Genomic DNA, 23,668 nt, shown 5'->3' on the forward strand with positions numbered 1-23,668 from the left:
TTTAAGTCATAAACACAGTTTTATTGGGGTTACCTGATCAGAGTTTTACAGTTTCATTAGGGCTGCCTGGTTGCATATTTCATAGGGATGACACATGTGAGGTAAATGAAAACCTGTCTTGTTGAGCAGTTTGTTTTTACTTGCTAGCATGGAGTTTACTGGGGAGTTTTAATTTCAGAAAAATCATAGTATGTTTTTAAAAACAACAACAAAAAAAACCCAAACCCCCCCCCCAAAAAAAACAAGGAAGCCCCATTGATAATAAAACAGTATATACATGGATAGCAGTAAAGAAATGTGATTTGTTTGGCACAGGCCCAAAGAGGCTTTTCCCATCCTGACTTTGATATTTACCAGTAGTAGCATCATCAACCTCTTAGTAGTTCACATAAATGATGGAACTTTTCCCCTCACTTATGGTTCAGAGATATTCACTGAAGGTGGCCTTTAGTGCCACTGCGACAGTGCTTATTTCAATGCAACTTTCCAGTTAAATCAAGTCAATCAAAACAAGCACTCAGACACTATCTGCATCAAAGACATTTTTAATCAAGGTTGGTTCCAGCAGGCTGTTTATTATGTATGTCAAGAAATACAGCTAGAAAAGGACAGGGTGATGATTAAACAAGAGAGAGCCCTCAATTGTTAATTTAAGTTACCTAATTTAAGTGTTACAGAACCTGCCTGTTGAGTACATTTACCCTGGCACTACCATTATGGCTATTTTAATAGCCTGTCTATTGAAAGTCACAGAAAAATCCACAAAATAAAGTGTTGTCAGATACTTTTGTCTGCCACAAAAACAAAACCTGAAACCACAGGACGAGTACTGTCCAAGTAAACATAAAAATAAAGATGCAAAGTTGAGTTCCAGAGCTGAGTTATTTGGAGACACTTTGAAGAAGCAGCACTTGAGAAAACTGGAGAGAAATGCTGAAAGTCAGACAGAAATAGAGGAAGAGGGGAAGAAATGAGATAAAGGATTTCAAGAGAGACAGACTTTCCTTTGGCACCTGAGCCACAGGGGCAGTGCTCTTCTGTGGGCGGAAAAGGTACCAGACGATGGTGTAGAGACGCAACAAAAGAGGGAAAGAGGGAGGTTTCACTAAACAGCTCATGCCTGATTGAAATATCCTCCCTCTTACTCTCTTCGACAGGAGCTTTATCTTTTCTCCTCTTGCCCTTTCTGTAGATCCTGATTTGATTCCTCCCACATCGGTCGCATCTCTCCAAAACATTTACCCGCAAGTTTAGTCAATCGATTCAATCAGAGCCACAGTCAGTCCAGCAAGAGTTTGCCTTCTACAGCTCAACCTCTTTACTGCAAGAGAACTTAAGTAAACAGTGAGTTCTTGCAGAAAGGAGGTTCTTCAGGTTCTTCTGTAGAAGTTCCGTTATGGCACATGAGGGGACTTCTGCCGGTTTCTATTTCGGTTTTACTTCCACAGATGAATCTCAAGTTCCTCACAACTGAGTTTCACAGGCTCAGATCCTTAAACAGGAGCTCCTCTGAGGTCGGTTAGTGCAGATCATTCTGTGCTGAGGCCCTTTCCCCTCCTCACCAGGTTCAATTCGATATACGGTTCTATAGGTTCTCCCCAGGCTGATACTGGGGTTCTGTGGAGGTGAAGTAGTCCTCTAGGAAGCCCTGCAGGTACTCAAATGTAGGCCTCTCTTCTGGATCCTTCCTCCAGCAGGAAAGCATGAGCTCATGCAAGGAGCTTGGGCACTCTGCTGGACAAGGCATCCTGTAGCCACGCTCCACTTGGTCAAGCACTTCTCGGTTAACCATACCTGTCAAGAAAAACAGTAAGTTAGATTTTTGGACAGAAATCCTTTTGTGGTATGGCTCTGATCTAGGACCTTCCCAGCCTGCAGGGGTGGGAAGCTGGTTCAGGCTGGGATGGCAGCAGAAACATCCTGATCAGTGAGCAGAGCAGATATCAATGACAACAGCTGATCAAGTCAGATGTAGCAAGAAAAGGAGAAGATTTGCAGATGTGCAGCAATTGTGGGTATGCTAAAACACCTTATATGGTGCAACTTATGTGATTTGCCCATTGGATGTGTAGAAAGGTATCAGCTAGTTTTGGTCAATTCTGTCTCACAGCACAAGATGTTTATCAAATATTGAATTATTTTAAATCATACAACGCGATTTATTTTTTTTATTTGAATAAGAAACTGAAATTATTATGTGGGTTTATCCTGTCAGGTGGAGCTTTTACCTGGATAGGGAACTCTGCCTTTAGTTGCCAGCTCTGTGAGCAGCACACCAAAGGACCAGACATCTGACTTAATGGTGAAACGACCATACAGAGCTGCCTCCGGTGCTGTCCATTTGATTGGGAACTTGGCTCCTAAGAAAACATTATGAAACTCAGTGTGGCATGTTATAAACACTTTAGGACATCTTATTCTTATAAGTCACTTTTTCTTCTGTAACCAAACTTCTCTCTCTCTGATTTGAGTGTAAATATTTTAAGTAGGAAGAGGAGACTTACCCTGTCTTGCAGTGTACTCATTGTCTTCAATGAGTCTTGCCAGACCAAAGTCAGCCACCTTGCACACGAGGCTGTCTCCTACCAGGATGTTTGCAGCACGCAGGTCCCTGTGGACATAGTTCATCCTCTCCACGTAGGCCATGCCTGCTGCAATCTGGAAGGAGAGAGGACGAGAAATTTAAATTTCCATGTAGTACACCTTTTAGTATTGAATTCTTGGTGGTTAGATGATGCACTTAAGCACACTGATCTTTTGTAGTTTTACCTGAGCAGCCATGTCTACCAGCTGAGGCAGACGAAGCAGCTTTCCAGCTTCGCCTTTAAGAAAGTCCAGTAAGCTGCCTGTGAACACAAACCCAATATTATTTAATTTACAAAAACCTAAGCTGATAATATGTCAAATGTAAACATCCCTTCCCCCCTTTTTTGAACAAGAATTAGTAAAGAGGATTATGAATTTGTCCGAGTATCAAGCAGGTCTGAGAACCATCTCTTGCCACAGTCTGCTGTCATGCGCTACCTTGGCTCATATACTCTGTTACAATATAAATGGGCTCCTCAGACACAACGGCGTACAGCTGGACCAGCTTTTCGTGCCGCAGCTTCTTCATGACCTGTGCTTCTTGAAGGAAGGCCTCTGGAGACATGGTGCCGGGCTTTAGAGTCTTAATGGCTACTCGTGTTGTACCGTTCCACGTACCTGTCAGAAGCCAGACAAAAAGACATTGCTTCTACAGTAAACTGCTGTCCTTACTCCTCTTAGTCCACCTACTCTCCAAATATAAAAGGTTTCCTAGTTTTAACAAGAAAGAGTAAATGATGCTCATGTTGCATCATAAAAGTTTAACCCATCTGCTAAGGTATGTTAGGGATTCTTACCCATCCAGACTTCTCCAAAGCAGCCCTGTCCCAGTTTGACATCAAGGCGGAGAGACTCTCTGGGGATCTCCCAGGCATCCCTAGCCAGTCCCTGCGTCTGAGGTTTGGTCACTGGACAAACATCTGTTAGAGCGTGGCACAGTCCATCAGAGTGCTCTGAATGAAGAAAGGTTAAGAGTTACCATCAATGCAGTTGACATTTCCTAACTTTTGGTGACTACATGCACCCGAGTACTTACTGCGATAGTGGAAGACTAGCTGCTGTAGGCTGGTGAACTGGGTGCGTGAAGTGATGTAGAAACCTCCGCTATCCAGTTTCCTGATTTTGTAATGTTTAACATTAGCGCCTTTGGTGTTATCATAATCCAGCACTGACAGGCAATACGCCCCTGTGAGCAAGACAAAAACAGACAGAGACAGGTTAGAACAATAAAACCACATTGCTCCTGGCCCGTCTGGCAGCTGCTCTCTGGAGTTTCCTAGCAGCTGCGCTTTGGCTATTTAAGACCCTGCTGGTTGGATTAATGGCCAAATAACTAAGCCTTTGTCCTTATCCACTGCCCACCACTGCAGAAAGTTTCATTAACCTTGTTTTGTCCAACAGTTTTTCACAAAACTACATTTCACAAGAATAATGATGACAAAATAGCCGATTAGGTAAAAACAAATAAAATGCAAATAACTTGGAAATGTGACAGGACTCAAACTTGATGCGATTTAAAAAAGGACTGAACTCACTTAGCAAACCTAAGCTTTACAGTGAGACATGAAAGAAAATGAAAAAAAAAATCAATTGTGTTCGATCTGGAGTTTCACTGACTGACCTATTCTCTCATTAGAAAGAAACTCTAGAGCAGGAAAGACAGACTTCCCCAAGTGCATCAAGCAAATGTACCAAATCATTACCACCACTATAGTACTACTCAAGTACCTTCACTTCCAGATTTAAAACTAAACATGTAAAACTGAATTATCCTTTATTCATATTCTGAAAGCTAAAGAGCCTTTACACTATGTATGATTACAACTACTACAGCATTTAGCCACTTCACACCATTTCTTCTTAGGTATGTGACATGAGAGAGACAAAAACCTGTCAAGAGCTCAGAGGAAAGGTTTCTCTAACAGGGTCACAATGTGAGTGCTTGTAGCCTGAACCTTGAATGATAAGATTCATCTTTTTCAACATGCAAGAGGCATGTTCATGCTCATCCCTGTCTCACTGCGAGCCTCACATTTGATATCTTATACAGAACACACCCAGAGGCCATGGCATCTTCTGCCAACAGCTCCTCCTATTCTCCCAAATCCTCCCCTTTTTCCTACAAGTGTTCACAGTTCTCCCCTCTTCTCAGTGTGTGTGTGTGTGTGTGTGTGTGTGTGTGTGTGTGTGTGTGACATGGACCTATAGCCGGGGGAAAAATCCAGCAACCTTCTAAGATGACCTAGTTCTGGCAGAGTGATTCACCCCTATCCATTCACAAGCCCAACCCATTCCAATCTTTTCCTTTTACTTCCTCCAAAACAGCCCCCTAAAGAGTCAGTTTACGTCACAGGGACCAGATCTGAGTGCAGACTTTCAGCGAAAGATGCAAAACTCTGCCACAAGCCCAGAGAACAAAGACACAGCGCCGCAGGCCAGTGTGAAAGTTAACAAATGACTTAATTAGCAGGTTCTACCTCTTTCAAATTGAGTCCCTGAAGATCTACTTATTTCAAAGCACATCTGCTACTCTGTAAGCCTCCAGGGAGGCAGAAAAAGTGTCATCGCTTCATTTTTTTTCCCACCTCACACATTTTTAATGGTGTGAAAAATTAAGAAATCTTGGGTTTTTATTAAACATGTTTTACAGAGACAGTTTTACTAGATAATCATGGAGTGTAAGGAAACAACTGAAAAACTGATCGTTTCACAATTTCATTACGCCAACAACTAATTCTTGTTTTAATTATCAACTTATCAGCAGTTTTTGCCACCTCAACTAATTGCTTAGTGTGCGAAATGTTTAAAGGGGGGAAAACATGAGCCCATACATTTGTTGTGCTTGCACTGTCCCACACCAAAATGAAAACGGCACATTAAAGCATTTAAAAAAAGCTGAAAAAAAGAGAGCATCTGCATTTTACTTAAACAATGAAACCACTTTAGCATAAAAATATAGTTTTCAGTGGAAATCTTTTTAATGTCTTCGAATCCCTGCTGTCAAAATGTCAAATCTCATAGTGTATGTATGATATAATTTTTATTTATTTATACTTGGGAGGCCTAAACACAGTTACAATACATTTTAGAAGAATCATGTTGATCCACGTTTTGCACATGTCAGCCTGAAAAAACGAAAATACGCCTGCCAAAAGCCTGCTGGTCAAATAAAGAAATGCCACTTTGTGCAGGTCGAACACTGCTGCTAGATAGTTTTAATGTGAGAAAAAAGAAAAAAAAAAAGCACTCAGGCTGATTTAATGCATCATTACGCGACTTCAGACAGGCAGAAGAGCTAATTGTTCTTGATAATGGTTCATGATAATGACTGTAGTCTCTGAAGTGATGCAAATGTCTGCTCTCTCACCTTTAGTAGTCTCGCTCTCCCTCACCAAGAAAGTTCCTCGTCTGTTCTGAGGGTTGAGAAGGAGCCTCTCCGAGTCACGTCGAGTGATCTTCCCAAAATACCACCTGCCAAAGTGGGCCACAGAGAGTGAGATCAGTGACGAGCTACTACTGAGCAGCTGGAGCAGGAATGCAGAGCTACGTTTGGATTATATGTATGAACAGCATCTCAGTACTCTTTATTTGTAAACATGGCCTTATCATGCATGGATCATTAAAATGCGTGCAGAGCACAACTACATGCAGGTTCTGCACTGAAAACCAGCTTTAGATGTAAATAAACTGCAGGGTAAATCGCATGAGGAGAACAAAGAGTGGATAATGTACTCTTCTGCTTGGATGGAGTCGGATGGAGCCACATAGTTGCTGGGGATATAACCGCTCTCTCCAGTTGTCAGGGAGCGAGCGAGCCACCAATCCCCTTCTCTGTGAGGGAAAGAGAGAGAGACAGAGAGATGAAGAGAGAGTGAGAGTCAATCACGAACAAAACTGAACAAGGCAATTAGAGATATTTAAAGTTTATTCAAAATCAGCACCATATTTCATTGATGAGGAACAACTTCTACCTTGTCTTTTGCTCAAAGACCCAAGAATATAAGAGGCTAAAAAAAATTTGATTTATTGATGTAAACTGAGGGAAACTGCACATGTATTGGGGACCAGTTTGAGCTTTAGCTTGTAGAAAAGACCGTGCATTCATTTATCAATGGCTTTGGACTTATGGGATTTGTTGCCAATGAGAAAAAACTGAACATTACTGGATTTATCCCTGAAATATTCCAGTAACTTTGAAACAGTGCCCTCTGATATGATCCATCCAGTTAAACTTCCACATCATTTGACTGAAAACCATAGTGCCATTTACACTGCAAAAGTGAAACTTAAAAAACCTCATCCCGCAAAGTTGATAGGATGGAGTTAAGAAAAAAAAAAATTGGTAAGATGGAAAATAAATGCAGGCAACCTTTTATTCCACTTGTCCCATCTTAGATTCAACTTTAGCTCTATGTAGAAACATGCAATATGTTTTATACAGGAGATATAGAATTAGTCCATCTCTATTTACCACTTCATGATGAAGCAAATGCAAGGATCGCAGGGACGGTGAAGAAAAGGTTGCATGAGGGTTTTTTTTTTTTATTGCATTAAATATTACTGACCTGAAGCTGTACTTTTTCCTAGGAGAAACCATGAAGCATGAGAAAGAAAGAGAGGGAGAGATAACAGACACAGCAGACACATCAAAATGCAGCAAGGAGACACGGCAAGGCACGCAGCACGGCACAGACAGATAGCAGACGAGCTGCATAAGCTCTGGGATTACACAGTGGGGCTGATTTAACTTTGATTTTCCATTTCAATGTGGGATTCTAATGCTATAGGAGAGTATGAATATATTTCATTTATCTTCCATAAATGTCCACTTTAGGCCTTAGAAATACAGCCTGGCTTAACTCATCTAACTACTAAGCTCTGCTTTGTAATGCTTCATTATGTATTTATTCTACTTTTCAGCCCAATTATGTAGTGCCAGGCTCTCAATAAATACCAGCAGAGCAGACTTATAGTAGGAAGTTATAGAAAGAGCTCATAGGAAAACAAAAAATTGTTGTGATTGTAAACACCTGCAAGAGAGTTATGTTGCAGATGTTTAGCTTAGAAACAGCAGCTTGAAAAAACTTGCAAAATTCCCCCCCCCCCCCCCAAAAAAAAACAACCTAATTTCACTTGAACCTGTTTTGTTTTGTCCTGTTTCTATCTATATCTCGGTACAAAATGCTCCCTCTGAAGTCTCTTAAAAGATTATGATGATCACAGTTGCCCATGAGGAACAGAATGCATTAGCGCAGAGCTGTTCTGCTCACTTTTAGTAAACAGATGGGAAGGATCGACAGTTACCAGATCTGACTATCACTGCGTGTTCATTCATGTCCACATATGTGCGCGTCACAGATCACGTGTGCACCAAGAAATCTGTTCATTCACATCTCTGTGACTGTGTGGCATCACTACTAGAGTTACAGTGGGATGACTCTTGATTCTTACGTGTTGTTGACAATCTGCAGCCGGTCCCCTTTCCTAAAGGTCAGATCAGATGCTGTTCGTGACTCATAATCATACAAAGCCACAAATGTAGTGACACCTCCTGAAAGAGACCACGGAGAAACAGAAACGTTCATTTGGGGAACAATACAGACACTGAAATAAAGACATTTAGCACACAAAAGGGTATTTCCACTTAAGATCAATGACACTGGTTTAACAGGGCTGGGAAATTTATTTGTTTAGGTACAATTTGGTTTCCCAGGGATCTAAAAACAAGGTCAACTTAAAAGCACACCGCTGTTCTTCATTTAATTTAGCAAAGATTCCCTCATCTTGTCTCAAGCCCAAACCCTCTCAGGCTGTTGCCAGTCAGTTTTTCAATTAAATTTGAAGAAGAAAATCATCAGTTAAAAACCAGTGGAATAATAAAAATATTATTCTAATAATAATAATAATAATAATAATATATAATGAATAATGTGTGTGATTTTTAGCACTGTGACCTAGCCCTTGAATTTTCAGCTTTTCAGGGTTGGATGTTAAGGTATTCTACTGCTGCTCTGAAAATGTATCTAATGAAAAATATTGACATTCAGACAGCATCTGTCTGACCGCCCTTGAAGGACAAAGGTATGATATTAATGGGGTTCTATGTAGCTTTATTTAATGAACCTGAGACCTAAACTGGGGAATTCTTCAGCCGATCATTGATTGGCTCATTAGGTGCGCAGCAGTAGGTTGCAACCAGCAGAACTGTTCTTCATATACCAGCAGGCCTTTGCTCTCTGGATGGAGCAACATTAACCCAGCCATCTGGCTGGTTTAGGCACATTACAGTTTAAATATATCCAGTAAATAAAATATGGACAGCGTGACATGTGGTGCTTCAAAGTCGAAAAGAAGTTTTTAAGTCTGGCTCTTAGATAGTGAGAAAAAAAAAGATGCTTTTAAATATTTTTCTGTGTAAATGTGACTCATTATGAATCAGATTTTGCTTCTTTTTTTTCTTCCCCATCCACTTTGGGACTTTTGTGATCTCAAACTGAAAGCAAGTCCGTAGGCTGACATAGAGACATCAAAGTTCTCGTCAGATTTATTGAATCCGTTTCACGACCACATTCACACAGGCAGTTAGCTCGTGTTGGCATAAAGACTGGAACCAAGAGAAACAACAAAATCGGCCTTTAAAAGCACTTCTAAAAGCTCACTAATTATACAGGAGGTTACTGTTTGTTCCCACTCAGTTCTTTCATATCAGGGTACGATGTGTTTCTGTTTCCTGCTGCATTTACTTTATTTAAATGTGGGACTACAGCTTCACAGTAGTTTTACTTTACACTTTCCAGAGTCATCTTTCTAATTCTACTCTGTTTTATATGTTTATACAATCAAAAAAAGGTGACTTTTTTTTTAAAATCTTGTCTTTTCATGGCTTGTTGTTAAGAGGCGCTACATGAATAAACTTTATCACCATTATCATAATGTTTTTCCTACCTGACAGAGGTCCTCTATGAGGTGATGTGACAGTTCCCGTGTGGTCCACTCCTCCGAAGAGAGCCATCTCGGGAGTATTTGTTGGGGCGTGCTGGTGCTGCCCTTGATGCCCCCGCCTGCCTGTTCCGACGGCAGGGCTCCTGTTGGGTGTTTGGGTCTGCTGGGCGGGTCCCAGGTGGTGGAAGTGCCCACTGTCGGAGCCTGTGCCTATGGTACCATCCAGGCTCATGGAGCGCTGGCCCGGCTCCTTGGGCTTGCTCTTGCCCGCCCCCATGTGCAGACCTGGGACCAGAGCCAATGATGAGTAAGCAGCACTTTAAGGTCCGAAGTGGCTTTGCTACTGCTTCTGTTAATCAATAAAAGTCAAATACATGCCATCACTGTATACTGTAGACCATGTACACTGCTAAAAAAATAAATAAATAAAAACCCTACAGTATCCCAATTCAGTAAGTGTTTATTTAGTATTTTTTTTTTGCATTTGCAATTTCATCCAACATCTCTGCCATCATATCTGCCAGTCCTAGCAGCAAAATTTGACTCAGAGGCAGGCATATGAATGAGGATATTCTTATTAATATTTAAATGCAGTTTGACCCACAAGCATCCTAATGCTTTAACCCTTAATTATTGATGCCATTTCAGTAGACATTTAATACAGTGTTATTTTTAAATACAGTGTTCATTTTCTTAATTGTTTACTAAATCTGACCATTTCAGTGTGACTGTACAAATGTATATTTTAAAGATGACTATTAAAAGAAAAATGAAGTTCACTCAGGAAAAGGAAGCGACCCCATTTCAGTTTCTAGCCATTCACTCTCCTAAAAGAAAAACTCCTCTTGCTTCTAGCATCGCATTCATTTTAGCTCTCCCGGTCTGCTGTTGAGTATCCTTGGAGCTGCTCCAGGTTCAGTTAAAACCGTTTAGCATGCAAATACTCCACGAAGAGGGCACATAAAAACACGCATAGATTCAAGGTCGTTCCCGTCTGATTCAATCTGTTTTGAATCAATAAGCATTTACGTGGAAAACAAAGCTTCAAACAAAGGAGCTGTGGGCCGTACTGAAGCCGTGTGTTAATGCTGCTGAGTTGACAAGGACACAAACAGTTTCATCTCCAACAGGTAATTATACTGCTGCTTTTCCTTCACATCCTCATGTCAAATACATTTATTACAGCCCAATAAATGCAACAAGTCAAGAGTGCGCCTTCATCCCGAGTGCAGACAAAGACAAACATGCTCAGACAGTCAAGTGCACCCACAGAAAGTTAGAGTGCCTTGTTCACACACCAAGACCAATCCTCCCCTCCAGGCATAGCGGCGTGAGTCACTGCGAGACCGACTATTTCAAGCCAGCTGAAACAGAGACAGTCACACACACATGAAACAGTCTTGTTCCTTTGGAACCGAGACCGAGTGTGTGCGTTTCTGTGCATTAGCAGCTGTTCCTTGGTCTCTGGGAAACTAAGCTCAGTCGCACACTAACACCCAAACACAGTTGTGTCTCACATCCTTTTTCCAGCAACCCGTGTATCCTTATGAATGTTTCCAACACACTTGTGTTAGTCTGACAGACAGGACAGAGTGTTATTAAGAGGGAAAGAGGAAGGAACCGGCAGCGGCTGTAAAAAGAACGCGTAGGTGGTTGTTGTATACTGCAACGCAGACAGCTGAGGCTTAGTGGGTGTTTTAAGTGTGATGTGTGACTATAACTTAATTACACAGGTACGGGAATCCTCAAAGACATCCAAGGCTCCCACTGTGAAGCTGTGTTGGCGTGTAAGCTACAATGCGTGTGTGAACGTACACGAGTGATTTCAAACACGAGCGCAGTCGTGCAAGCTTCGCTTCAGCCCCTGCCAGGATGTAATTTGGTGCAGTGGAGGGGTTAATGTATCCCATGGTGCAACACTGAGTCATACTGAGACAAGCTCATAGGGCTTCAGACAAAGATGGACAGGGAAGTGGGAATTGTGTTAAACAATTTAAAGAGCTAGTTTAGACATTGGCAATCAACATTATGGCCAGTTGCACTGACCGCCTCTAATGATCAACATCCGCCTCAATGGAAAAAAAGAAGAAAAAAAAAGGTAAAGATAAGATACATGTAAAGTGGACCCTTACCACTAATCAGTCCTTGCAGGTAATAGTTGAGTCACTTGTGCAAAAGATCCACAGCACAGTCAGTCAAGGTACAAGAGAAGTGAAGGAATCGAAATCTGTATCAGCAACTGCAGAATTACTTAAAACTGCTTTAAAAGTATTAGTTCTTAAAAAAGAAATATTGATTAAAGCATCCAATTAACTTTACATTTGGTCCTACCTTGGTTAAACATACTTTGGTTGGAAAACAAAATAATTTAGTAATGAGTCACAAAAACCTCAAAATATCATCCTTTAAAATGCGACACAAATGGCAAGGAATGCTTTCTACACACCTCATTCACACTTTTTATTCTATGCCTAAGCATTTTTATAGACACACACGGGGAAACTTTTCATTTTGTCCTCTGTTACTTCGATATGCTACTAGGGGATTCCCTAGAACAGGGCTGCCCAATCCCAGTCCTCGAGAGCTACTATCCTGCAGCTTTTAGATGCATCCCTACTCCAACACAGCTGAATCAAATGGTTTGATTACCTCTTCAGCATGCCATCATGTTTGGCAAAGGCCTGATAACAAGCCATTCATTTGATTCGGGTGTGTGGGAACAAGGATGCATCTAAAAGCTGCAGGACGGTAGCTCTCGAGGACCGGGATTGGGCACCCCTGCCCTAGAGGATTGAGCCATCAACTTCCCAACTGGTGAATGACCCGTTCTGCCTCCTTAGACACAGCTGCCCCTAGTCAAACTACACTTGTGTGACTGGAAATTTATGAAAACTTCATAACATCCATTTTGTTATGTACACCTGTTCATCAACGCAAATATCAGCCAGTCACATGCTAGCAACTCATTATGCATTTAGCCATGTAGGCATGGTCAAGACAACGTGTTCAAACTGATCATCAGAAAGGAAAATAGCATGGCTGTTTGTGTCACATGGACTGATCTGAGCATTTCAGAAACTGCTAATCTACTGAGATTTTCCTCATACAGCCATCTCTACGGTTGGTATGGCACAGTATGGTTAACGGTCTGAAAGAGAGAAACTATGCAGTGAGTGGAAATTCTCTGGGTGAAAGTGCTTAGTTGATGTCAAATGCCAGTGGATAATGGCCCGGCTGCTTTGAGCTAATTGGTAGGCAACAGTAACTCAAATAATGACTCGTTACAAAGGTATTTGGAAGAACCTCTCTGAAGCCACAAGACGTCAAATCTTGAAGCAGATGGGCTATAGCAGCAGAAGACCACACTGCAAGCACCACCTTTCAGTTAAGAGCAGAAAGCTGAGGCTACAATTCGCACAGGCTCGCAAAAATTCCAAAAACGGTCTGATGAGCCTCCATTTCTGCCGTGACAATCGGCTGGTAGGGTCAGAATTTGTCATCTTGAAAGCACGGATCCACTCTGCCGTCTATCATAGTACACCTTTCTTGTCCCTCACTCGTTACCCGTTATTGTGGTCTATTGCTGATTCCACAGAGGAAAGACATTTTGATCTCAAGGAAATCAGTAATGCCATATGACATGTACCCATGTGTGTCACACATGCCAAATTTACATTTCACCACTTCAACTTTATTAGTATATGCACCACAGTGAATTTGGAGACTGCACAGATATCTCCCTGGTGGTAAATTCAGCAGGGTAAGCACTCAGCAGAGGAGTTCAAGCCAACTCTGATTCGCTCATTCTGGCTTTGATAGCCTCAAATGGATTTGGAAGACGTACTAATCATTAGGATCAATCTCAGACTGATGAGGAGAAGTAATGATTCTCACACACAGGTTTAATGTGAGCTGCAGTGTCCAGCACTTAGTTTAGTACTTCGCAGAGCAGCGTACAAACCACAGCGCCCTCGGAAGCCTCAAAGCCGGCGTGTTTGTGTAAACAACAGAAGTAGCTCTGTAGCAGAGCCTTGTGCCTTTTCCTAATATGGTGTTGCAACGGCCTAATATCAAGTGGTAACACATTAGCATAGGGGTATAAAATGAAAGACTATGGATTGGTGAGAATGGAATTAGACATTGTAGAGTCTTGCAAAAGAAAAGAGTAAGTAAGATCTGGAAAATATGTGAGAGATGAGGTGAAGTTGAGTTGGCAGTTTTAGATGAAGCAGACTGCACTACACACCTCGACTGCAACAAGAACAGGCACCTGAGCAGCAGGAGGGCAGGGTGGGAGGAAGGAATAGAGGGAGGAAGATGGAGCAGGAGAGCTCCATTTTCATGGTTTTCCAGGACTAGAGATGCAGACTGAAAATTTCTTGGACTATTTTCCAACTTGCAGATCAATGGAAAAAAACAAGGAAATGGCTGATGCTACACAAGCAGATTACTGACCCCAGTGTTTATGAGGACGCCAGATACAATTACAGACCATTACATATTGCACTTTGTCTCATGGAAGATAATATCTTGTAGTGGATCAGTTGATGTGACCTACTTCACAGACAGGAGTGTAACAGTTATCAAGGTTTACTCTATATACCTCTACTTTTGGACCAAACATTCAGTTCATACTTCAGTTTTTCTCTTTGATGAGATGAACAACAAAAACAATAAAAAAAATAAATACCACAGGAATACCCTCCAATATTCTGATATAATTCAGTCATTATCTGACTGAGCTTTAAGCATCGCATTAAACTTGCCAGTACAGGAAGGTGGAAGTGCAGCATGATATTGTGAACGTTTTTGTCATGAATCTTGGTTTCTGTGGTTAACACTGTCAACAGAAAGAAGATCCTGGGTCTTTCTGTGTGGACTCTGCATGTTCTTCCTGTTTCCATGTGAGTTCTCTATGGAGACATGCATGGAGTTTGATTAACTGATGAATCTAGGTGTGAGTATGAATGGTTTCTGGTCTCTCTGTTAACCCTGCAACAGATTGGTGACCCGTCCGGGGTGTACCTCTCCTTATGCTCCTGGCCCCATCACAACTGGTGTTAATTACATTTTTAGACAAGTTCATGACAGGCTCAGCAGATTGGCACAGAAGTGAAGACGTGCAAACCTGATCTGTGGGTTATGGGTCATGACCAAATCAGAAGAAAAGTGGTCAATCTAGCAAGAAGGCAAAACAGAATCTCTTTCAAACAGAAACTCATGTTGCTTTGCGCCAAATAATCATAATAATAATATTAAAAAAACTTTTCTTTAATTATTAAAGAAAGTTGGCTTCAAGCATGAATGGATAGTGTCTTCTCAAATTTGCAAACTTCTTAAAGCTGAGGTAAGCAGCTGGGATTTTTGTGGCACTCTTTCAGTATTTTTTTTTTTTTTAAAAAGGTTCCACATTTGTTACATAATATGTGGTTTAAATGTCAAGAGATAGAGTAAAGACATGCTGTAAGGTAAGCTCTGGATTGTTGGATTTCTCTATATTATATATAGGCCATATATAACCTCTTTAGCTCTCACTGTAAAGTCCACTGAGATACGTGTTGTTCTCAATGGAGACTATATAAATAAAGTTAAACGGAATTAACCGGTTCTTGATTTGCCTTGTATGGAGAGTGATTCTAAGGATTTGATACCCTATGAATCTAAACTTTCTGCTCATCAACAGGGAGCAAAAGCTGTGGAGAAAGCAGAAAAAAGTAAAGGAATAATAGCCAGCTGCCTAAATGGAATGCAGGATATAAAGTAGACAAGTCCTAACACCTTTCATGCTCTTCAACTGCATCGCATCAGGCCAATATTTGTTTCAATTTACATGTGCCCCAATATGACTTTTTATCATTTTCATATCCATCTTGAAAGACTACTGAATGATTCTGTGCAAACTGAAAGACTTTGTGCTGCACCCTGTCCATACTGATTCCAGTGTAAGTGACAAGGGGGTCAAAGTGCACAGTTATCCACAATGCCAGTCATACCTGACATTTCCTCGTGTGCACAGCAGGTCAAAGCTGGCCTTTATCAGTAAATATGTTCAGCTCTTCGATATTTTTGTAAGGGAAAAACATCTGTTTTCCCCCAAAGAATGACTTGGTGGAATCCCAACTTCAACCTCATCCCTACAGAGCTGACATTTGCTGCAGTCAGCTGTGTTGCAGCTTTGCTTCCTCAACGCTGTTGGGGTAGATTGCCATTGACATTGCTGCTGTGGATTAGCTTTTAATGAGAAAATACACCACTTTTGTTTGTCTCCAGGTAGCATCCATCTGTTAAACCTTTAAACTTGTTAATCTGTTAGTCCTACTGAAATTCTGCATTGTAATTCATTGTCTCATGGATATCTTAATCTACACACACTCAACAAAGCACACTTCTGTGCCGTTTTTCTGCAATTATTTTCAAGCTGAATCCCTAATTATGCAGCCTTTACAATCATTGTAGCCCCCCCCCCTTTTTTTTTTACCACCCTTTGCCCGCATCTCAACAAGGAACCATTGTTTGAGAAAACAATGACAAAATTTAGAAGATATCCACTTCACCAGAATAATAATGCAGAAGCTGTAGATGAGCTTCAAGTAATCTTAATGCTTTCTTGCACAGAATAAAAACTGCAGACGTTGTCTGTTACATCAACTTAAACTGAAATAGTAACATAACCATTAAATCTTTGATCATCCAATAACAATATTCTCTGGTGTACAGCATCTTTACCCATCTCTTCAGTAGACACAATCAAGTCCCTAAATGTTAAATAGCATAATTAGCCATAATGCAAAGGACCCATCCTAATGCAAAGGACCCATTTCTGACAAAATGACTGCTTTAAAGCACTACTTACAGTTGAGGAGTGTTTTAGTGCAATCATTCTCATTTTTGTCATTCTTATTTTGCATAGGTTGCCAAAAAAAAAAACCAACCAAAAAACGTTTGGAGTTCCATATTAACCTTTGTAATCCTTCATCTAAGGCTGAGCTCACAAGCTCAACATGTCTGGTCAGGCACATAAGCACATTTGGCCACGACAAACCTCACTGAGTCACAACAGACGGTAACAGTTGCCACTGTGCTGCAGAGAGGAAAGACAGCTCCAGCCAATGTTTCAGCTGAATGGGAAAATTACGGTTTGCCCTTGGGAGGGGAGAGGAGGGGAGGCGAGGGGGTGGTGGTGGTGGGGGCGTAGTAATGATGGTTCCTCAAGATTAAAACGAGAGGAAATGTGCACATTAGTGTCGCTGTCTTATTCCCATATAGATGTTGCATGATGAACAATGCAGTCCACAGATACATGCGTAACGTACAGATCATCTATATATAGCAAAGGTCAGAGAGAGAAAAAGACAATGCAGTCGCATAACTATCGAGCCTTCTCCAATTTTAGTCCTGTAACTTCCCAAATCAGATTTTCTGTGTTTTTTTCCCTCCATTTCTTTTTATGATTAAATCCCACAGACTTTGGAAAGTGAAAGTCTCTGTCTAGTTGTCTCAATTCATCTTCCCTCTTCCTTAGAAGCCAACACACTCAGCAAAGGCGAGGAAAAAAAAAAAAAAAAAAAGCAGTGGAGGAAGATAAGTGGAGAGGAGAGGGGCACTGTGGCACTCAGCTGATAAAACCCACTTCCGCCCATCTTTAACTTGTGGCTCTGGCAGCGAGCGATCCGGACTAAAAGGAACAGCTGCTGCAGCCGGATTAATTTTACAGGACATCAGTCGTTCAGTCTACAAATTTATATATCTTATTAATGACGCTGTGTCATTCTAGGTCATTTACACACAGCCTTTTTATTATTTACAGGATTTTAAAATAAAGTCAGGGTCTGCTTTTTGAATCTGTTCTCTTGAAAAAGTCATTTTACACACATACTGTTTCACAACAGCCTGTCTGATTGTTAACTGGCAGTCAGTTAATCAGTTTTAATGAACAACTGAACATTAAAGAAGCTTTCACTTCTGTCATTTATTTCTGGTTTTCTTTGTTATGAGAGTAAATTGATGTTTTGGATGGTTGACTGGACAAAACAAATGGTATTAAGACGATATCTAGGGTTGTTGCAACTTGTAAAAAAGTAGACCTACATCATTAAAAAAAATATTTTTGCAGGCCTATATCAAATTTCAATCTTTCACAGCCACATGAGGGGATTATGATGCATTTTCACCCACTTCCTGCACTCTTTTTGCTTGAAATGCACTTGTAAGAATTCAACAAGGTATTTAAATGTTCTTTCATAATTTGCTAACATAATGCTTGCATCTTCATCCAGTGATAACATCCAATACTGAGCATTCCCATGATTCAAGCCAAAAACCTGAATCCCCCGCCGTAAGGAAATAAGCTGGAGCTCGTCCAGAGCCCCCAAAGCAACTCTAAATAGATTAACCACATAATTAAAAACTCTATTTCCACGGGATTAAACGCCAGTTGTTGTGAGCAAAGCTGCTTTCAAAGAAACACGGGGTGGGGTAGTAGCTGCCTACAGGATCAGCAGCTGTCAAAAATGATAATGTCTTTGCTATTAGAAAGAATCGTAAAATGAAATCAAAAACGTTCACTGTTCGTGTTTGCTAAACAGATGCCCACAAGGCTCGTAAACAGTGATTTGTGAATGGGAACCGGGACAACAATAATAATAATGATGAAAAAGGGACAATGCTCCAGTGAGTGTCGTAGGCTTTGGCTCACATACAGCGCATATGCGGCCTGATGAACCAAAACAGGTGCTGCTACAGCTCCATTTTGAATTTCGATGGATTGTTGGCTTTATTTTCTGTGCGCAGCCGATTTGCTGCGTCTTCCCGAGTGTTCGTGATGATCGCCAAGACAAAAATGAGAGATTTGCACAAACGCTTTGCATTTTGCGGGGCGTAGTAAATCGTCAACAACCTAGCCCTGGCACAGACTGAGTGGCACTGGCCAAATGTGCGAGTGAATGGCCTGTGCAACAATGAAAATACAAGTCAGTGAAGAGGGGGGTAGCTTATCAATCCCTGTGTGAAACCTCCGTGAGAGAAAAATGCGCAGCACACATTTTTTTTAAGAAAAAAAAAAGAGAAAAGCCGACATTGAATGCCGAAATAAATCTGCATTATCGCACTAAACTGCTACGAGCTCCAATTAACTTACCTTTGACGCGTCTTGAGATTTAGCCCAAAAATCAGAGACGCGCAGCGAGGAACCGTGTTAGATCCGAACGGCTGTCCTCATTAGAAAAATAATGGAATCGGATGGCCAGTTGCTGTGGAAACCCCGGGCCAGCCACGAATCCCATTTAGCGAATTTCGGCAAAATCACAGGAGGAGGAGGAGGAGGTCATGACGGGGACTGCTTTCAGGAGTTGGGGGCACAGCTGCCGAGCGGCTGCGGTGGGCCGGGCAAACCTGTTCAGCTGGGAAGGGTCGGCGGCGCGGTAAATTGGTGCGACGAAGCAGGAGTGGTGTAGTGTGGAAAAGACATGCCTCGTGGGGGGGAAGGCACTAGATAATGCATCACCAACGAAACACGAGAGCGCAAATATGGGGAGGCTGGATTTTACGCAGTAACGTCGGGAGCATTCACCACGTCACCTTGCGTAACTCGACGCCGGCTGTTAAATTCGCCGCGGCGTTGACAGAAATACCCCCCCCCGTTTGGGTTTTCCTAATATCTTTTTATTAGTCACGACTGAAAACATTCTTATAATAAAGGTAATAAGACACTACGCGCGTGCCCTGTATGTTTACGTCCGTCGTTTGCTGAAAAGCTCCATTTAGCCGACTGGGAAAATTGGTTGCTAAGCGACACACACTTCCCTAATGGTAAGTTTTTGCTGGTGCAGTGATACCGGAACCCGGTCGGCGTTTAGCGGTGTTTATCATCCATCAGCTGATATCCTCTCCCACACTCCCGCATCAAGTTTCCAGTAGTTGAAGCGGAGAACTGAAACTACTTCAAGGAGAAGTAAAGCGTACAATCCCAGTACTTTTTTCAATGACACAGTCAACTACCTTGAAGATATATTCAAGCAGAGGCACTATAATGTAGGCCCATGTCGCTCATAGAACCCTCGGAACTCTGCAATAGCTGATATTGGAAGTAGAATTCCCAAAAGCTTTTTAATTTCACTGGTAACTCTATACGTGCAATTCTTATGTCCCAGTAACCTTTGAAATGAAAATTAATTTAAAAAATAACTGCCCAGATGCACATCAAGATGGCCAGAATTTGTCTGGAATACTTGGATTAAAATCAAGACTTTATACAAGACAGTTCATGTAAAATATGTGCAATACTACCGCTTTAATAAAATGCTAAATGGATCTAAACGAGGTAATAAACATCCCGACCAAATGGCTTTCTGAGGGCATCAACGATTAGCAAAAATCTGATCACTGTTTATCTCGGAATTTTGAATACATTTAAACATACAGTCGTTGTATTACAAATTTAGAGTGAAAACACAACCTAGTACTTTTGGACAATGTGAGACTTTGGTGTATCATCTATGGCAATATGATTTACTACACCAAACCACAGTTTTATAAGGTAAGTGTTTTGTCATACAGAAGGCTGGGTCATGATGTCCTTCTCATTTCTTTACATGAAACTGAGGTTTGGCAATTACTGTAAACTGCTAAGGTGAATGGCTGCAGAACACATTTATTTCTGCCTTGTTATTAACACACAATTCAACCAATGATATTCAACTGTTACAAAAGAAAATGTATAACAAACACAACCAATGAAATACGGTGTGTAACTAAATAAACTGTTGGTAAGCACCATGATAATGAGCTGTTTTTGTAATGTGTTGAACAGGATGTAGTTGGTCCTTTTCTTGTGCCTCAAATTCAACACACCTCTTTAATTTTTTTTAAAATTGTTGTAAATTAGTGCTTACACTTGTAATAACGAAATTCTTATAACTTTGGCAATGACCCAACACACATTCTCAAGGTAATACACACACGCGCGCGCGCACAGACATGCACACAGATATTTATCGCTTCTTTTTGCTCTCTTTCTTTGGTTTCTGTCGAGGCTGAGGTGTTGGTCCTTTAGGTTTCTTTATCTGTTCAGCAGCCTTTACGTCAGTGGACTCGGCTTCCTCCTGCAGAGCAAACACAGAGCACCCTGAACAACCTCCAAAGGAACAGTCTTTTCATTTGTCCTTAGCACTCACTTAAAAATGGAAATATAGTGATAAAAGTCCAGCATTTCACAACCCTAACTTTAATAAAATAATGCAAATATCCACAACAACATACTGCATAGACGTAAAAGCAATGGACATTGTACAGTGCAGTGGCCAGTGGTCAGAATAGAAGAGATGGAGGCAGATCACCAGAGTGCCGAACCCTGGAGCAGCTGAAAAAAGGATGTAGCTCACAAGTTAGAGGCTATTTAGGTCACTTTACATACTGACAGCCAGTTGATTCATGTATAACTAGTAAATATAATGCTAATGTCATTTTATTCATCATTTTTCCCCCATGTTAAACTTGTCATAAAGAGTGCGTTTAATTTGACTTCTTATCCACATGGGGTAAGTATTATACATTTTCAATGCTGTTTATACAGTTTGCAGTTTTCCATCTCTACATTAAACTATTGCAGTTTAATGGACAGTTGAATGAAATTCCCAGAAAATACTGTACACAGCAGACAAAAGAAACTGACATTTTTCAGCACTTTTTATTTTCTGCCAGCCTAGTTTCTGTGAGTGTAATCTTTCCCATTGTTCTGGTGGGTAGGACCGACAGCAGGCTGCTGTAAAAAAGATGAAATGGCGACATACTGTGGAGAGTAATCAGTGCATCTGATAATGATGCCTGAAAATAGAGTAATTTGACAGTGGATTTAATTGCTTTTGTCTATAAATAATCTCTCCTGACAGTTGTTATTATGGAGATTGTGAAAGTAGCCCCGTCTTCACAGACTTTCTAAAACAAGAGACTCAGCACTACACTTGCTAAGTGGTGCCCGGTTTCTCTGCATTTCTTTTTAGATCAACTTCTAAATGTGACAGGCAAAATATAATAAAATTTTAATTATTTTACTTTCAGTATTCTAATGTTAACATTAGCTGTTCCATAGTATAACTACGTTAATGTGTTTAACTCATTGGAAACCATAATGTAATCAATTAAACTCTTCTGTGACATAACAAAAGACATATGACGGATCTGTGTGGTGTTACAGCACAGCCTCTATACCATATATCACTCTAAAGCAGAGTAAAATAGCCTAAAAAGTGTAAATTAGGTTGATGATTACACATTAATATCTCCTTAAAAATGGGAATAGAATAAGTTAACTGTGATGTAACAAATGCGCATGCAATTGTAGACATTTCCTAATGTATTTCTAATACACCTACAATTTTTACCCCCTCAAACTCATACTGTCATTCTAAGAATGAAGAAAAAAAATAACATCATGTGTAACAACCGAGAATAACAGTTGTTGGGTGCTCATGCAAGAGAAGAAAAACATCAGGATGGGCATATGGTGTACAGTGACAATTTGACTCAACTGTCTGCATTGTGCTTCAGTTCTATTGATTTGTGCATCCTTCTCTGTTTCACCTGAGCCCAGACTTTTTCACATTCTTCCTGTGATGCTCAATGAAACCAACCTTACCCCAAGCTAAACCAGAGGGGAGGAGTATGCAGAGATCAATGGGTTACCGAGCTCTGTTAAATTTAATGTCAGAGTGTTCAGTGTGATGAAGATGGCTCTCTTTTAAGCTTGTTATAAACCATTGTCATGAGAATTTGCATGTATACAGTGTATGAATTTTTTTTAAATATTTGGTCCTACTGCTTTTACACTGAAGGAACTGCAGCTACTAAAACACAGATTAGAAAATCAATTTGTTCCTTTTGTTGGCTATTCATCACTAAAACTACCTACTCAGTCAGTAATTTTACTTTCACTTTGGCGACAAACTGAAATGAATTCACTGTCCCTTTTATTAAGTTGGAGGAGAGTCTTAGCTGTGCGTAGAATTTACTTGCACCAAAAGCCTCACAGCTGGATTGTGCAGCTGAAATAAACTGTAACAACAAAATCACACAGAGCAGTAAAATAAACATAACTGGAGATGAAGCATACATTTATTTTGACCACAGAGAGTGCTTGATGATCACGATTTCAGAAATGTTGGGCTTTCATGTCAACAGAAAACCACAGTTACCAAAGCCGGTGGATAACTGCTCTAGTGATACTCAGATAACACAAAGAAAGCCTGACTATGCAGAACTTCCTTCACAGTACACCCCTCAGGATGGGCAAGCACACCTCTCTATAAGACCCACCTGTTCGTGGCCCTTGGATGAAGGGAAGATGACAGCCAGGATGCAAATAAGCTGAAAGATAGCACCGAGAAACAACCCATAGCGCAGTATGCTTTCTAGCAGGGTAGGCTCAGGGATCTCTGGAGTGGACAAGTCCAGTTCTGCAGACATGATGACCCTGCTCTGTTACGCGTCCTCCGGTGACCTGCCTGTGAAATTAACGTGAGCAACGGTAGAAGAAAGACATGTAAACCGTTAAGTGACGACAGGGTGCATTAAAAAAAAAGAGAGAGAGAGATTATGTGTTGAGATGTTACTCTGCCTCATAGCGGCCACTTTTTAAACAGACTCTCTTAAAAATGTGAATAAAACAGACACTCTGCTCCACTGTACTCAAACGGACTAAAACATAAACGCATTTCATGCTTGCTTTATATATTTACTTTATTGTGGATACGCCTAGCTACCACACACTCACAGCGTTACAATGTAGCGAAGCACTTTGGCAAGACAGTGTTCGAGAGCGGAAAGTGGGGTGAAAAAAGCTCACCAGTGATGGAAGTACTTGCCTCGTTTTACCGCTACAGGAATGCAAACACCAAAGTCAGTTCTTCTAACGTAAAAAAGCTAAAGTAGTTCACAAAGGGAGAGAAAATAAATCACTTGTCGGAAATGACATCATAAATCCGCCATCTCCTTCCGCTCCGATAGAGGATTGGCTTGAAAACAACACCCTCTAACGTTCGTGGAGAAGAGTTTTTATTTATTTTATTTTATTTTTCATATTTTTAATCCTTGCGGCGAGATTTTATCCACAGTGAACAATAAATAAATTGAAAAGACAAAAAAAAAA

The 23,668-nt window shown here is 40.9% G+C and overlaps 2 protein-coding genes across 5 annotated transcripts; both read right to left on the reverse strand.

Annotated features, from left to right (window-relative positions):
* Positions 1 to 19,114, reverse strand: LOC102292134 (proto-oncogene tyrosine-protein kinase Src). Of its 3 annotated transcripts, none has more exons than XM_005943241.3 (13): positions 18,665 to 19,114; positions 9,532 to 9,813; positions 8,038 to 8,137; positions 7,152 to 7,169; positions 6,319 to 6,417; positions 5,954 to 6,057; positions 3,623 to 3,772; positions 3,384 to 3,539; positions 3,025 to 3,204; positions 2,770 to 2,846; positions 2,505 to 2,658; positions 2,229 to 2,360; positions 1 to 1,794 (listed from the first exon to the last, which is right to left on the reverse strand). In XM_005943241.3, the coding sequence occupies exons 2-13, from the start codon at positions 9,803 to 9,805 to the stop codon at positions 1,586 to 1,588; spliced, it is 1,653 nt and encodes a 550-aa protein (XP_005943303.1). In that variant the 5' UTR covers positions 9,806 to 9,813; positions 18,665 to 19,114; the 3' UTR covers positions 1 to 1,585. The 3 variants fall into 3 exon arrangements, with proteins under 3 accessions (XP_005943303.1, XP_005943302.1, XP_005943305.1); XM_005943240.3 differs by having other exon boundaries at positions 9,532 to 9,877; XM_005943243.3 differs by lacking the exon at positions 7,152 to 7,169 and having other exon boundaries at positions 9,532 to 9,877.
* A 1,046-nt stretch (positions 19,115 to 20,160) lies between these two features.
* manbal (mannosidase beta like) lies at positions 20,161 to 23,542 on the reverse strand. 2 transcript variants are annotated; one of them, XM_005943238.3, is made up of 3 exons: positions 23,385 to 23,542; positions 22,837 to 23,024; positions 20,161 to 20,627 (listed from the first exon to the last, which is right to left on the reverse strand). In XM_005943238.3, the coding sequence occupies exons 2-3, from the start codon at positions 22,984 to 22,986 to the stop codon at positions 20,517 to 20,519; spliced, it is 261 nt and encodes an 86-aa protein (XP_005943300.1). In that variant the 5' UTR covers positions 22,987 to 23,024; positions 23,385 to 23,542; the 3' UTR covers positions 20,161 to 20,516. The 2 variants fall into 2 exon arrangements, with proteins under 2 accessions (XP_005943300.1, XP_005943299.1); XM_005943237.3 differs by having other exon boundaries at positions 23,366 to 23,526.
* Between the last annotated feature and the right edge of the window lie 126 nt (positions 23,543 to 23,668).

Source organism: Haplochromis burtoni, unplaced genomic scaffold (genome assembly GCF_018398535.1).
Source record: "Haplochromis burtoni strain Fernald_Lab_line unplaced genomic scaffold, NCSU_Asbu1 Contig_357, whole genome shotgun sequence".
Taxonomy (NCBI): Eukaryota; Metazoa; Chordata; class Actinopteri; order Cichliformes; family Cichlidae; genus Haplochromis; species Haplochromis burtoni.